The 16,834-nt window shown below is 36.4% G+C and overlaps 1 protein-coding gene across 1 annotated transcript in view; it reads left to right on the forward strand.

Annotated features, from left to right (window-relative positions):
* Positions 1–4,250: 4,250 nt before the first annotated feature.
* The window catches only part of Map7d3 (MAP7 domain containing 3), a 30,262-nt gene continuing 17,678 nt past the window's right edge, over positions 4,251–16,834 (forward strand). The window contains exons 1-5 of the mRNA XM_048797013.1: positions 4,251–4,278; positions 9,125–9,364; positions 9,453–9,536; positions 10,354–10,517; positions 14,208–14,322. Coding sequence (XP_048652970.1) covers positions 4,251–4,278; positions 9,125–9,364; positions 9,453–9,536; positions 10,354–10,517; positions 14,208–14,322 — 631 coding nt within the window. The remainder of the gene's footprint in view (positions 4,279–9,124; positions 9,365–9,452; positions 9,537–10,353; positions 10,518–14,207; positions 14,323–16,834) is intronic.

The raw sequence follows: 16,834 nt of genomic DNA on the forward strand, positions 1-16,834 counted from the left end.
TGAGCCCAGACAATGAAAATCAGGCCCCTACCCCAGGAAAGACCAGAGGCTCGCTAAAAGAAGATGGCACAGGACAGCCTGTGGAAGTTCAAGAGTGAGGTGTCCTGTTCTATCCTTTTTATCATCCCCACCTTCTCAATCTCTGCAAAAAGAAGGAGGGATGCCAAAGTGTCATTTGGGAGGAGTTGCTGCAGTTGTGGTAAGAATTATACATCTGAGAAGGCTTCCATGAGCAAATTGAGAAATGAACTGGCCCTGAGGTAGGTCTGTTCCTTAAGAGGCAATAGATTCAGGGCAAGAGTCGACATGAAAGCAGAAAAAATTACAAAACCAGAGCTCTGTCTAAACTGGGTGTAATGGATGAATCTGACAGGTAGCTCAGGACAGGGGAAAAAGAGCTCCCACATAGCTGGGAAGCTTACAACTCAGTACAGTGCTGAGGTGGTGGCAGCTTTAATACAACAAATGTGTTGGACTGGAAAATTCCCTGAATTTTTATTAGATGTAAATTAAATTTTTATAAATTTTATCTTTTAATAGAAAAATATTTGACAATCCCTAGACCTGTTATGACTGTGGTTTCTGAATATTTTTCCTGTTGGTGTAGTTTTTTGTTTTTGGTTTTTTTTTTTCATTGTAGATGATCTTTATTTTATTTATTTATATGTGATGCTGAGAATCAAACCTAGTGCCTCACACATGCCTGGCAAGCACTCTACTACTAAGCCACAACCCCAGCCCTGGTGTAAGTTCTAAAGGGGAAAATGAGAGAGAAATAAGTGAACTGGATTCTTGCTCTGTTCTGCCCTCCCTAGGGAACACTTCTCAGATACCAGGAGGAGACTAGAGGGAGGAGAGGGAGAGGAGGAGCTGCCTATATTCTTTCCCAGCTATGAATCTGTTTTAGCTCCTGAATAGATGCTACTCTCCCCAAGCTGGGAGCCTTACCTTCCATGTTATTCTGAGAAATGTACAGACAGTCTGGCAGGGGGTCCTTAGGGAGCTGCTCTAGGCCCAAGGAAATATCTAAAGATACTCAGATATGAATCATTAGCTTAGAGTCAATGAGATGTGTAGGCCAGGTGCAGGACTTCCTTCTCTGTCTTTTGATCTGTGCCAGACACAGAGTAGGTGGGCAGTAAAAGTTTAATTGGATGACTTACCTACAGAATGAAACGATGAATACTAAATTTCATAGTAATCCATCAAAGATGTTAGAGAGAAAGAAGGGTTACCTATACATTAAAATGTGCTTAAAAGCATATCAATTAAGGCAATTTATGGACTTAATTTGGATTTTTAAAAAATTAGTTGTTGATGGACCTTTAGTTTATTTATTTAGTTTTATGTGGTGCTGAGGATCAAACCCAGTACCTCACACATACTAGGCAAGTGCTCTACCACTGAGCCACAACCCCAGCCCCTGATTTGGATTTTTATTCAAGCAGCAAATAGTGAAATAATTGGGAAATGTGAACACTGGCTAGATATTTGATATTTTTGTTAACCCTACAGAGTATTTTTTTTAACTTTAAATGTTGTCATCATTTTAAAGTAAGAGGTTTTACATTAAAATCCAGATTCCAAGCTTATTTTTTAAAAATAGGGAGCTCTGATCCCAAATGGACCCATCTCCCCACTCAGGAACTGTGTGCTGTGGTGAAGGCGTTACTGGTCTTTTGAAAGTAAAACAAGGACTATCTGGTTCCCTAGGCCCCCATCTCAAGCCCAAAATAAGTGCCACTTCTTCCCTTGACATCTCAAACAGGACTAATGTCTCATCCTTCTCAACTCTTAGAACCTATCATAATTAGTTAACCAGCTGCTTGTACTTTTGTTTGTGGATGTCTTATCTCCCCTCCCTCTCTCACACCCAGGCTAGACTAAAGTTTTAACAGAATCTGAATACTGAAAAGATTGTGTAGGGTGCTTCCCCATATGTAGTTCCCAATCAATTTTATGTTTCTAAGTAAGCTGAAGACAAACTTTCAAGATTAAGAAATGAAAAAGAAAAACCTATAGAAGAGTTGAAAGAATGGCAAAATGAACTCATGTGACTGTCCAGATTTTTAATATTTTTTGGTATTTGCTTTTATCTGGTTTTCTCCCCTAACTCCTCCTCATCAGTGTGTTTCAAATATTATGAGGCTTCACCTCCAAATTCTTTTTTAAAAAATATTGTTTAGTTGTCAATGGACCTTTGTGTTATTTATTTATTTTTTAAATTTTTATTGTTGGTTGTTCAAAACATTACATTGTTCTTGACATATCATATTTCACACTTTGATTCAAGTGGGTTATGAACTCCCATTTTTACCCCGTTATTTATTTTTATGTGGTGCTGAGAATCAAACCCAGTGCCTCACACATGCTGGGCAAGCACTCTACCACTAAGCCACAACCCCAGCCCCACACCCAAGAAATTTGACCTTTATGCAGTATTATCTATTATACCGTTTATATTCAAAATCTTCCAACTATCCCAATAATGAATGTCGTTTAGAGTTATTTTTAAATCCAGATTCTATTCAAGGATCATGCGCTGCATTTGGTCTCTTTAGACTCTTCCAAACTAGAACACTTTCTTGATGTTTCAGTCTTTCATGACACTAACATTTTGAAGTATCTAGGACCATTGTTTTGTAGATTAAGTTACAGCCTCGCTTTGTCCAAATATTCTATCATTTCTAGATTTGAGTTCCACATTTTTGCAAGAAACCACAATGGTGATGTTGTTTTCTAGATTTTCTATTTGTGAAGTTTCCAATGAATTAAAACCCAATTCATCAAAGTTGAATTTGGGTTTGTGTATGTGTATGTACTTTGCTGGTGCCCTAATCACAGGTGTGTCATAATAATAATCATGGCACCATGATCACTGTATTTACTTAGAAGCAGGGCTTCTAGTGTTGTTGATTACTTCCTCACCAATACTTATTATTCAGTCTTTAATTTGTGCCAAATCTGTAGGTGTAACATGATATTATTCGGTGCTTTTTATTTGTATTGACTACTAAAGACTGAGCATTTTTCAATATGTATTGGCTATTTGTGTTTTCTATTGAGAGGCGTGTTTATGCCTTTTGCCAATTTTTTGGAAGTTGTTTTATCTTACATACATTTAGATCTTTGAATTCTGAATACTAATCATTTATACATTTTCTATGTCTCAACTCTCATGAACCAGTATTACAGAAGGCATAAGCACATGAATACTGTAGTGAAACATTTTGTTCAGATTCCAGTTTTGTCACTTATGTGTGGCTCCGGACAAAAGATTTAACATCTCTCTGCTTTATGTAAAAATGAGGTTGATAATGGTACATATGTCATAGGTTAGGAGGGGGACTAAATGAGTTAATACATGTAGTGAAGTAAGAACAGTACATGGATCTGGGTGTGGTGGCACACATTGTAATCCCAGTGGCTCAGAGGCTGAAACAGGAGGATCCCAAATTCCAAGCCAGCCTCAGCAACTTAACAAGGCCCTGAGCAACTTAGTACGATTCTGTGTCTAAATAAAATATAAAAACGGCTAGGGATGTGCTTAGAGTTTAAGTAACCCTGGATTCAATTCCTGGTACAAAAAAGAAAGAAAGAAAGGAAGGAAGGAAGAAAGGAAGAAAGAAAGAAAGAAAAAGAAAAGAAAGAAAGAAAAAGAACAGTACATGGCACATAATAACAATAAGTGTTTGGTATTTTAGCTTCTTCCATTTTATAGCTTCCATGTTTTTTTATTTGTACTTATTAGCTATACATCATAGTAGAATATATTTTGAAATATTATACATATATGGAGTATAACTTCTTATTCTTCTGGTTATACAGGATGTAGACTTACATTGGTTGTGTAATCATACATATACACACAAGATAGTAATGTGCTATGTCATTTTTATGTCTGATTCATTCTGAGACTCAGTGGGCTTATTCAAGTGCTGTCCTGTAAGTGGTCTCCTGCTCCATTTTGAGGCTCTCCTGCAGCCCCAACCGTAAACCCTTTCCTTTCAACCATGTGTCATAACACACAGTAATAATACATTAATGCCAGGGGTGAGTGCATCTTGTATAGGCAAGTGTCCATGAAATCATGTTCTTCAAGCCAACTTAGTTTGTCCTGTGAATGGGAAAAATATTCTGCAACCTCAAAAGCCTCACTCCAAATCTGGAGATTCATGCCAATAAGTGCTCTGTTTTACCTTAAAGGTACACACATATCCCAGTGATTTTTCACTCAACTTTGAGGCCCAATGGCGTCATCATTTGGTCTGCAACCAGGTAAGATAGTCTCTCCTCACAATAGAGCCCCTAGCACCTCACAGCAACGTATCCTCCCATCCTGTCCCTGGGCCTCTTCCCTCAACTCAGGCCTTTGTGGTTCAAAGACTAGTAAACTGGTGATACAAGTGCTCGGTGGAGGCACTCCGTAAATGTACCCTAACTAAATGAATGGATGGGGAAGGGTGGAATATTAATGCGTTGCTAGGTAGAGATGAAAAAAGGAGAACAGGAATGTTGGATGGGCAAGTAGGCTACTGATTGGCTAGCACCCAGGATGCGCAGGAGTACAGCACGAAAATAGGAGAGGGTTTCTTCAGATAAATTAGCCACTGCCCAGTCGGTGAGGCGACCAGATGTGTGAAGAGCCGCGCTGCCTAGATTGAGGNTAAAAAAAAAAAAAAAAAAACGAACAAACAACAAAAACACATTAATCAAACGTGGCAGTGCGTTGTTTGATTCAGGATAGTGCGCTCCTACCTGAGCCAGAGTGTTTCTTGCTCACGGGAGGGTGTTTTAAGCCTGTCCTCAATAATTACCTCTGCTATGAGCGTGAATAAAACGGTTTTATTGGTTTTTTTAAAAAATTCCTTTTTTTCATTTGCAATTAAGAAGTTAATTTAGATTGAGATTGGGAGGCTATATGATACTAAACAAGACTTTGAATCAACTTTCCAAAGAATATATCAGAAAGAAATACACTTTCATTGTTCCGTAGGGAAAAAAGACTATACCTTCTGCGTCTAGGTTTGGTTCACTCAGAGTTTGCAGTAACTTGTAGTGCTTATTGACACCTTAGGCCCTCTGATAGTAGATTATCAAGGATTGAAATTAACCAGCATGTATTCCAATATGTTGGAAAGAGCATGTGTTCTAATATGTTGTCTGTATATCCACTAAAAACATTTGTATATTGAGTTTTGGAAAATGTTTTAAAATTATGGAAAGTTGTCTTAATTTACAGCATTTCAAACTTCAAAAATATCATGCAAAAAAGCCTTAACCCTTCTAGAACCCTAGTTTACAGCATAGTTTACATCCTTGCTGCCCCTTTCATATTCACAATCAAAAACATCACATGCTAGACTTCCACAAAGCACTAGCTTGACTAGAAATGCCCTCATGGTGTCAGCATTTTCCTGAAGGGGTCAATGAGACAATGGAATGTTTTTGCTAGAAGGTCAATTTCATCTCCTACTGGGAGCCTAGCTGCATGAATTAAAATAGAACAAATAACTTATGTAGGTGCACAGTAAACTCTACACATATTTATTTTATACATTTATACATGTATGCATTAATATATATATATACACATTATATACATGTACATGTATATACACTATATAAATGTGTGTGTATATGTACATTTACTGAGTTACGTTTCTCTGTGTAGCACTATGCTAAGGTTGTAGTATTATATTGACAAGAGACATGTTTCACACTTTTATACAGAATTGTTTTAAAATAAAGTTTATTTGAATATTTCAGCCAGATGAGCATAAGAAACTTTGCTCCTGACATGTCACCTTTTCCTTCTTATTTTTTAAATCTGCACATGATTTCTCAGTGTAGAGTTTATTATTCCAAGAAACAAATGCAGAAAAAGCCACTGAGACTGAAAGCCACATTATCATAGAATTTGAGAGCTGGAGTAATCTTAAATTTAGTTCAGAAGTCAGTATCCCAGCTAGAAAATTCTGGGCAGGTTCTACAACTGGACCATATATTGTAATGGGGAATTGGCTGTTTTTCCACATAGCCATTCTATTCTAGACAGCTCTAAATGGTAGAAAATTGTCCCTAATTTTTATTGTCTTTAAGATATTGGTTTGGCTTTGTGTGTGTGTGTGTGGGGGAGGTGTCTTCTGAAAGTATTTATCCTTAGGACTTTGGCTGTTGCTGTTTTAGGCAAAATTCTGCAGTCTACCTTTGTGTGTGTGTGTGGTTCCCTGATTGCAAATTTGTGTTCCTATTAGTTTTTTCTTAATACTTTAATATTTCAAAATTAGTTGCTTTTTAAAGTACAGTTAATTCCTGGCTTTATCACTTACTATTTTTCTCTGTGATCTGGGAAAGTTATGTTTAGCTTCAGTTTATTCATTGGTGAATATAAAAATGTGCACTTCATAGAATTGCTAAATGAAGTAATACAAATGAACTTTGTAGATTGCAAAGTGATATGTATTATTTGGTATGGCAGTTGTATAAATATTAAGACTCATAATTCAGTTATTTAATTTTTTTAGTTATAGATGGACAAAATATTTTGTTTATTTATTTTTATGTGGTGCTGAGGATCGAACCCAGCACATCACATTGCAAGGCAAGTGCTTTGCCACTGAGCCACAACCCCAGCCCTATTTAAATTTTTTTAACCTCATTCAACTTTAGTAATATTCTTCAATTTCCAGGCAAAAGGTGGCTTGGTCCCTTACTTTGAGTTTAGAGTTGGGATAACAAGTATAGAAATAATATAGTGTTATATACTTACTGTACCTTGCCATTACTTTTTCTTTTTCCCTTCAGGGCTGGGAATGGACCCCAGGGCCTCATATGCTAGGCATGTGCTCTGAGCTATCATCCATTGCCCTTGCTGTTACACACACACACACACATATATATATATATATACATATATATATGTATATTTATATATACATATATATATGTATATTTATATATACATACATACATATGTATGCATTAATACTTCAAATGAATGTTAAACAAATTATCTCATTCAGTGAAGTTGAATGAAGTGAATCTGGAAGGAATTGAATCTGGACATAATCTCTCATTACCTGGACATTTAAAATAATTTTTAAAGCCTGTCTTTTTTGTGAACATATTTCTTGCCAGTAGGAATTTGTATACAATGATCTAAAAATCGGGTTTAATATTATTACTATATTAGTCTTTATATGATTTAGTTCATTAATCCCACCGCAAGTACTTCTAAGGTTATGTGGTATAAGATTTTTATGGGCTGAGGTTGTGTGGCTCAGTGGCAGAGTGCTTGCCTAGCATGTGTGAGGCATTGGTTTCCATCCTCACACCACATTAAAAAATAAATAAAATAGTTATTATGTCCATTTACAACCAAAAATTTTTAAAAAGATCTTTAGAACCTGGTAAAATTGTACCTTTTGAATGAAATTGACTTATGGTCAGCTAAATTGTAAAATTCAGAGTCCAATTCTTAGGACTTCTAAGTAGGAGAATTGAATGTGCAAAAACAATACTGTGTTCACAAAAATGTGAGTGGGGAAGTATGTGGAAGGGTTCAATTTATAGACCATTTGTAAAAATTACTGTCTCCACATAATTGCCAGTAGTTGAATTATCAAGAAAGAGGAGAAGAGTCTCATCTTCAAATTTAGTCAGGTCCTAGATTATCTGAGCTGTTAGGTCCATGGGTCAAAAAATATCCCTTTTCTCTCTTGAAATAATGATCCCTATGGCAGCATTTGTGATGTCACTTTCAAGGTTACCCTGTAAAATAACTCCCATGTAGCTTAAGTGCAAGGAAAGCACCTCTTTTCCCTTATTTTTAATATTTTTAAAACTTTTACTTATTTTATATTGTGCTGAGGATTGAACTTAGTGCCTCACATGTGCCAGGCAAGTGTTCTACCATTGAGCCACAACCTCAGCCCCCTTTTCCCTTATTTGTTTTGATTGCCCATCTTTGTTATATTTTTCCTATACCTAACAATCAGACTTGTGTGCAGTTTCAAAGGTGCATATTTTCTGTGCTTTTATACAGGAGTAAAACAGTTTTCAGTGTTATTCTCCATACCCTTCCTAAAAAAGTCCAGGATTGTGGAGTATTTTAGATACAACCATCATGGAATCAAAGGGTTCAGAGATCCCCTATAATAACTCTCATGTGTATCATTTTATAGTCTTTCTTACTTCATCTCAAGTTGCAGTTTCCTAATCTTGCACATAGTCCTTACTGAAGTTTATTTTCTCTCTTTTCTGCCTGTTGATATATGTTAGCAACTTTGCACAATTTGTATTGCTTTGCTTGGCGTTTTGCTACCTAGAATGATATGTCATTGGAAATTCCTTCTACACATTGCTGTTGCCTCCACCTTCCTTGTAAATTAGAATAGACTTTGGGAGGCCTTGAGGTGTAGCTCGAGTGCTAAGAATACTGGAAAGCCTGGATTAAATCCCCAGCACACACCAAAAAGAAGAAAACAAGAAAGAGAATCGAGCTTTTTACAATTGCAGATGCTTGTGCCCCACTTGGGGCTGGATTAGGCATTGCTGATGTTTTTAAATTGACTCAGGTGATTCTAGTGTGCAGCCACGATAGAAAGCCCCTATTCTAGATGACTTACAAATGTACTTCTTGATATTAGGCCCAAGCACTGAGGATTTCACTGTTCATACTCTGCTTCCAGATTCAGATCCATAAATTTATATATGTGTGTGTGTGTGTGTGTGTTGTATTTGGACACAATAACCTGTATTTTATTTTTATGTGGTGCTGAGGATTGAACCTAGCACCTCACACGTGCTAGGCGAGCACTGTACCCTCAGATCCATTAATTTTTAACCTCTTAGTTTCTAAATTCCCAAATTATGGTGAAACATATTTTTTCCCAGTTCTTGGCCAGCTCAGTTTTTTTCTACTACTTGGTGTAATGTCCTTCTCACACATTTTGAAGAGCTATCAATCATTGGTCTCCCATTGATCCATAAACTTGTGCTGCCACATACAATACAGTTGTCTTTATGTCCACAAATACTTTGGCACATCCATAGTAAACACTTTTAACTCTTTAATCAGGTATTGTTGAACAATATAGGTATTCAGTACATCTTTATTGTTGACCCAGATTAAGCAGTCACAATTTTACCTTGAAGAGTGACCCAGTTCTTTATCATCACATAAAATTGACTGTGGTGATCCCTCTATTTCCTGTTTGTGTTTTGATATCTAATCCCTTTCCTTTATCTCCTAATATTTTAGTTGCTGCCGCTCAAGCAGTTGCAAAAGAAAGGCGAGATCAAAGTGGAGTTAGCTCTTTTTCAAGTCAGTCTCCAACTGTAAGATCAGCATTTAAGCCAGGTATAATTTCTTTAATGCTTCAAGAACAGCAAAGTGTTGTATCTTTAAGATTTGATAGCATATTAATGTCTATATTCTTTTTTTAAAGTAATAGATGGGTCTGTTCTAAAAAATGACTTAAAACAAAAATTAGCAAAGGAGCGCAGAGAAGAAAGAAAAAGACAACAAGAAGGTATATTTCAGACTTTTATTTATATTAAAATGAATAAATTTTATGTAAAGTTCATATTGGTTTTACTTGCTTTTTCTCTGTGTTTATATGATAGATAATAACTTTTGTTATATAAAAGATTATTATATTGGATTAAATCCAGTTACCAAATCAGATAAAAAATCTTTGACTAAATTATTCAATTTTTCAAGATGTAGTTTCTGTTGTCTGTAATTTTCTGAAAAGTAAGATATGAACATTTCTTCAACATCTGTAAAAACAAGCAGAATGGGATTTTAGTAAAAATGATTTTAAGCCAGGTATGGTGGCACATGCCTATAATCTCAGCATCTTGGGAGGTCGAGGCAGGAGGACTTCTAGTTCAAAGCCAGCCTCAGCAATTTAGCGAAGCCCTGAGCAGCTAATCCCTGTAATCCAGGGTTTACAGGTGTGGGCCACCATGCCCAGCTAATTTGTTTTATTTTTGCTTTTGTTTTAAGTGTTGGGGATGGAACCTAGGGCCTTGTGCATGCTAGGCAAGAGCTATATCTGCTGAGCTATATCCTCAACCCCCTTAATTTGAAATTACCATTTGGACAGGATGACGGTCATCTGGCTCAGACACTCCAAATCACCAGAGTTAAATGAGCACCCAGTGAAAAATGGTTCTTTAGTGTCCACCTTTATCCACTTATTACATAAATCTTTAGTTTCTAGCTAGGTTATGTTATTTTGAGAAAGACAATGAGTAATATTAGCTGTTTTCTTTGTGTGTAATGTAGAAAACAAATTTTTTTCTTGGCTCTTACACCTTGAAATTGTGTTTGGATTATTTCAGCCAGTAAAGAAATACAACTACTTGAAAAAGAAAGAAAGGCCAAGCTCCAATATGAAAAACATCTGGAAGAAAAGCAACGAAAACTAAGAGAACAAAAAGAAAAAGATGAGCGGCGAAGAATATCTGCAGAAGAAAAAAGAAAACAAAAATTCGAGGAAGAAAGGGTATCTAATTTTATAGCCTATTCATCAGATGATACCATATGTTGCCTGAATCTGAAATATGTTTATTCTTAGCCCTTGTTGCTTTACTCCCTGTGGAAAAGGACTCAGTCCCAGCTCTTTCCTCTCTTCTTCCCTTTTCCTTCCCTCAGCAGTAGAGGCTCCTGCCCTGTCCTGATAAGGTCCTAGGAGCTCAGACCCTAACCTCAGAAAGGAGTAGCCTTGCAGATGTAGGACCAGAGGTCCCATTTGCCTTTGGGATATGGCTCATAGGATACCTGTGATTTGGGTTGTGCTCTGAGCAGTTCTATCTATTATCAAAAACCATTCACTATTGTCCCATTGCCTAGAGACTGAGGACAGACCCCAGTGCCTCAGCTCCCTGACCTGCCCCCATCTGACTAGATGGTTTCTCTAGACTCCTCTAATTGTGTGACTCCCCAATCAAATCTAAGCACTTTCTCTCCCCTTCCATGTACGCTGGCTCTCTTGTGTGTGTGCCTACTCTCTCCCTCCCTGTCCCTGTCCCTTTTGTGCTTCACAGTCCCTTTTGTGCTTCACAGTCCCTTTTCTGACTTGGCCCCTATGGACCTGTGGTTCATGGTCAGCATTCTTCATTTTTTCTCTTGTCTTGTGGCACTACCACTCTTCCTTTCTGGGCTCTTTTTGGTGTGTGACATGTTAGTGTGAACCGGTGGCTTCCTTATGCCCCCTTTCTTCCTCATGTGTGCCTCTGCAATCAGTTTGTCTTTTGTTATTTATACTGTGCATCTGGCTACCTGTCATTCTCTATGATTTTCCTTTTTTTTAATCTTAAATTTTTGTCTCATAGGTCATTTCACTGCTCGACTCCTTCTGAATCTGGCATGTTCTCTGTGACACAGTCTGTTTGTTCCACTGACTATTCAGTGTCTCTAAATATGTTTTAGACTCTCTGACCCTGACTTTTTCTTCCTGAGACCACTCACTTTTCTTTTTATTTTCTTTGTCTTAGAGTTTCCATGCTTTTCCCCATCTTCTAGCTCTCTGCCTGTCATTCTCTCAGTGTGAATGCATCTTTAATCTCTCTCCTTATTTTCGATTGCTCTGATTTTTGTATTTCTTTTTTTCTCCTTGTCTCTTTGGTTCCATTTCTCCCTGTGAAACTTCTTTTGTCTTTCTCTGTGGTACATACTTGTCCTCCTTTCTGGTGGATGCAGGTGCTCTCACATGTGCTTCATGCGCAGCCCTGCACCCCATCTGGAGATCTTCAGTATTTTCTTGTGCCTTTTGTTCCCCATCCATAGTCTGTTACCTTTTCCTCTCTGCCTTACTGAACATTTTTTTCAGTAGTGGGGATTGAACCCAGGTGTGCTCTACCACTGACCTCTATTTCCAGCCCACACTTCTTTTTTAATTTTGAGATAAGGTCTCACTAAGTTGCCCTGGCTGGCCTCAAACTTACAATCCTCCTGCCTGAGCCTTCAGAGTAGCTGAGATTATAGATGTGTACCAACATACCCAACCTGAGCCTTTTTCTTTTTTCTTTTCTTTTTTATTTTTTGGTACCAGGTATTGAATCCAGTGGTGCTTAACCACTGAGCCATATCCCCAGCCCAACCTGAACTTTTTTCTTTGGATGTTTGTGATCTGCAGGTTTCATGTTCCAGTATTTAGTATAATATCTTTCATAATTTCTTGTCACTTTCCATTGTCTTCTGTGAAACATGTCCTCATGGAAGCCAGAGAAAATAGTAGGAACTAAGGAAAGACAGTTCAAGAACCAAAGAATGTAAAATAGAAAACTGTGTGCAGATTGAAGAGGAGGGTCCTTGGAGAAGAGACAGTCCCAGGGACTGAGAGAGAAGGAGAGAGAGATAGAGAAAGGACCATCTAAGTAAAAAGAAAAAAAGCTGAAAGACAGAACACAGAGAAGAGAATATAACAAAATGACACTGCAGACAAAAGGGGAGCCAAAGGCTAGGTGTGGTAGTGCATGCCTGTAATCCCAGTGGCTCAGGAGGCTGAGGTAGGAGGATCACAAGTTCAAAGCCAGCCTCAGCAATGGTGAGGCCCTAAGCAACTCAGTGAGACCCTGTCTCTAAATAAAATATAAAATAAGCCTGGTGATGTGCCTCAGTGGTCAAGTGCCCCTGAGTTCAATCCCTAGTACCATAAAAGAAAAACGAAACAAAACAAAAAGAACAAAAGAAAGAAAGGGAGCCAGAGACATAGCCAAAGGGGCAGGAAGGAAGAGAGAACTCCAGAGAGCTAGTGTGAGGGAGTCCCAGACAGAGTAGGGGACATGGGGCACTTTAAGTAGGCTTGGCTATAGGAAATGAGAATATAATTTTGAAGAGTAGAGAAGGAGAGGTGAGTATAGAGAGGAGATATATATGACACAAGATGGAAACTACACGTAAGCTATGGGCAGCCACAGATTTGAGAAGGAACCTGAAAGACAGCACAGAAGGTCAGTACATTTAAAAACAGTGGGATACAATTCTTATGGATCAGAAATATTTTCATAAGGCAAGGTTCTTCTCTGGTTTTAGTCTATTATAGTTCCAGGGTTTCTAAGCAATTTAGAATAACTTGACTTTCTGTTAGAAAATGTGATTTTCAAATATTGCCATTACATAAATTCTCTTTCATTTTCCTGGCATGTTTATCTTTGCCCTCAGAAATGGTGGGGACATTATAAGGATGATGTTGCTATGAAACGGTTGTTAAGGAAGAATAGAAAACCTCTGGTCCTGAGGTTGATTTGCTTACATGATATTTTACACACAGAAATGAGAAATATCTGAGTAAAGATCTCGTTTCTGGAGTGCAGCTCTTCTGCCACAGCATGGCAATTGTGAGTGGTGATTTGACTAGTTTAATGCACAGTTGAGGTCAAGACAAAGACATCACTTATCTTTTTTAGAACACTATTAGTTGACACCAGAATTAAGCTGCTGTAGGTGTGGGTATAATAGATGACTGTGGCATAGATTTACTGATATTTATGCTGTTATTTTCTTGCTTCATTTCACAAAAATTTAAGGAAATTTAAAAAATACATACCACACCAGATATTAAAATTAATGGTTGAGAAAGTAATGATTGAGGGAATCAAGCTGAGGGGAGAATTTAGGTAGATAAAGGTATTGAGGTAGGTAAGATATGATTAGCACTCAGTCTTTGCAATTGCTAAAAATAGACCACAAACCCGGCGTGTAGCACATCCTCCAGCTCAGGAGGCTGAGACAGGAGGATCTTTTGAGTTCAAAGCCAGCCTTAGCTATTTAGCGAGGTCCTGAGCAACTTGGCAAGATCCTGTCTCAAAATTAAAAATAAAAAAGGGCTAGGGATATGGCTCAGTGGTTAAGCACCCTTTGGTTCAATCCCCAGTGCCGAGAGAGAGAGAGAGAGAGAGAGAGAAAGAGAAATAAACCACAAGTTTGACTGTAAATTTCCTAAGGATATAAGCAAAGAGGAAAGCATGGTCAGTTCATTGATGCAGGGTTCATAAAACAAAAAAGAAACTATTCAGAAGAAGCACTGGTATTGATTGGTACCTGAAACATGTCTCCAATTATTTTAAACTTTTATCTAATAAAAACTTCTGATAATGAAATTTGGTGATGAGGTTTGCTTTGTAAACCACAAATCAAAATTTTTACTAATATAATGAATGTAGAAAATTGTGTTGGCATTTATTTTAAATAGGAAAAATACAGAGCTGTTCTTTCTCGCACTTTGGAACGGACTAACCGTGTTGATCAACGGCAAAAGAGATGGTCATGGGAAGGCTCCGCCATGGCAAATTCTGAAAACAAACCTGGTAATGAAAACAACAATCAAATTTTAAGTTCACTAATGTTCATATTTAAATGTTGGCTATTACTATAAGGTTGCATTTATAGCAAGATTGTAATCTCTATCCTAAACAAAAATGCTATACACAGTAAATTTATATTTAAATTTGTGTCATATGACAGTGTAGAAGAAACAGGTAAGATTTTATAATATATTTTAATTCAGTATACCCCAAATCTTAATTAAATTTATAACCAGCATAAAATGATAACTACACACTACTTGTTTTAAAAAATAAACTATTTTCTTTACTATTTGCTCACCATAAGTTTTTTTTTTTTATATGTAGGTATAAGTTTACTTAGTTTCATAAAATAAAATATTAAGTTTATATAGTTTGGAAGGAATGACTGACAATAAATATTATATTCCTAATTAATGTAAATCTGTCCTCCATAGAACTACATCTATGAAAACTCATTTTTTTCAGCTAATATTGTCTTGTAAAAATGATTACAGTAAATATCATATCTTTTCTCAGTTGATAAATGATCTATATTTACTGAAAATCTTCATCAGGGCTTATCTGCTTTAATTAAATAGATGCCTATGTCATTTACACGTCTTAAATTCTATTGCTAAGAGTAAGTAGTTATGTCATGAATTCTGCTGATTTTCAACTTAAGGAAATCAATTATTTTTATGTATTTACACAGTGCCACTTGTTTAGATTGTAGAACATTTTAGATTTATTTCAGAAAAACACCACATTATTTTACAGTAGAATGAGATGGCCATTGCTATTTTGTATTTTCATCAATATAAATCCTTGTTTCATGATTTTTGTGTTAATCATATTAGATGGAATTTGGGGGCTCAAATTTGAAATGTTTGAAACATATTTTGCCAAAAGACATTGGCATTAAGTGGCATAATAATTTATTTTACTTTTAAATTAATTCACATTCTAGTCAATTTGTAGAATGTAAATTAATTTAATTTACTTTTAAATTAATTCACATTCTAGAAATTTTGTTTTCTAAAGTCTGGTTAGACTAGTCATTCAGTTTACACTGTCATTTAAAGAAAATAATAGCATAAATATAGTGGTGGACAGATTGATCTGCTTTACAAATATCATATTTGTTATCTACAGTGAACTTGTGAAATATATCAGCAAGTACCATTGCCTTCCTTGTTTCATAATTAAGACATCAAGAAATTCAATGATTTCTACCTTAACATGCTTTATTTTTATTTTTTATTTTTTGGTACCAGGAGTTAAACCCAGGGCTGCCTACCAATTGAGCCATATCCCCAGCTATTTGTTTTACATTTTATTTAGAAACAAGGTCCCCCTAAACACTTTAATGATAAGAATATTGCCAAGTTCACTTTACAAATCTTCATAGTTAAAAATGCAGTGTTGTTTTAAATAAAATGAAGTTATCTGTTATGAATACTTTAAATACCTTTTTTGTTCCTGGTGTTTCCCCTTTTCATTACTATTATTTTTATACTTTGTACCTTATGCTTGCTAGGCAAGTGCTTTGTCACTGAGCTACACCCCAGCCTAGTATTACTTATTTTTTAAAAAAATCTTTACTTCAGTGTGTGTTGGTGACCATTTCTGACTTTTTTCACATGGTGTTTCTCACTGAAACACCATGTATTGAAATATATTAAGCAACCATATCTATCAATCTAAGAGGAAAAATACCTTTGTCTTTCCAGAGGAAGCAGTAGGAATGATCTTGGCAAGAAAAACATTGGGAAACAAATTCTGCATCATTCCCTCAAACTTGGCCATTAAAAAAAGATAGATAGCTGGGCATGGTGACATGTGCCTGTAATCCCAGCTACTCAGAAGGCTGAAATGGGAGGATCACTTGAGCCCAGGAGGTTCTAGGCAATATTTTGAGACCCTGTCTTAATAATAAGGACAAAAAAAGATGAAACAATATCATTTTTATGCCTGGAATGACATCATAATAGTTTGAATTTAAAATGTGTCCTTGTTGGGCTGGGGATGTGGCTTAAGTGGTAGTGCATTCGCCTGGCATGTGAGGGGCGCTGGGTTCGATCCTCAGCACCACATAAAAATAAAATAAAGATATTGTGTCCACCAAAAACTAAAAAATAAATATTAAAGAATTCTCTCTCTCTCTCTCTTTAAAAAAAATGTGTCCTTGTGTTATTAGGTGCTTTGACATTTTTTGAACAATGCTGATGACTTTAAAATTCTAGTACAGCAAACGATTCTGGGTGGTACCATTTAAAGAATAATGAATCGTAGCAGTGACTAATCTAGTGGATAGGATTTCTGTTTTTTGTCCAAAACAATATTATACTTGTGATAGGTTCAGGGGAAAAAAGGATTTTTATTTTGTTGAAACTCACCTGTTATTTGTCTTAAAACTCTTACAATTTCAACTATGAGCTTTCATTTTGTCTTTTGTTTACTTTTGTTGACAGTCTTAGTCTAGCACATTTTCTCTTACAATAGTCTGGGAAAAGTTGGATCCACATACCACCTC

The sequence above is a fragment of the Marmota marmota genome, unplaced genomic scaffold, assembly GCF_001458135.2.
Source record: "Marmota marmota marmota unplaced genomic scaffold, marMar, whole genome shotgun sequence".
NCBI classification, from domain to species: domain Eukaryota; kingdom Metazoa; phylum Chordata; class Mammalia; order Rodentia; family Sciuridae; genus Marmota; species Marmota marmota.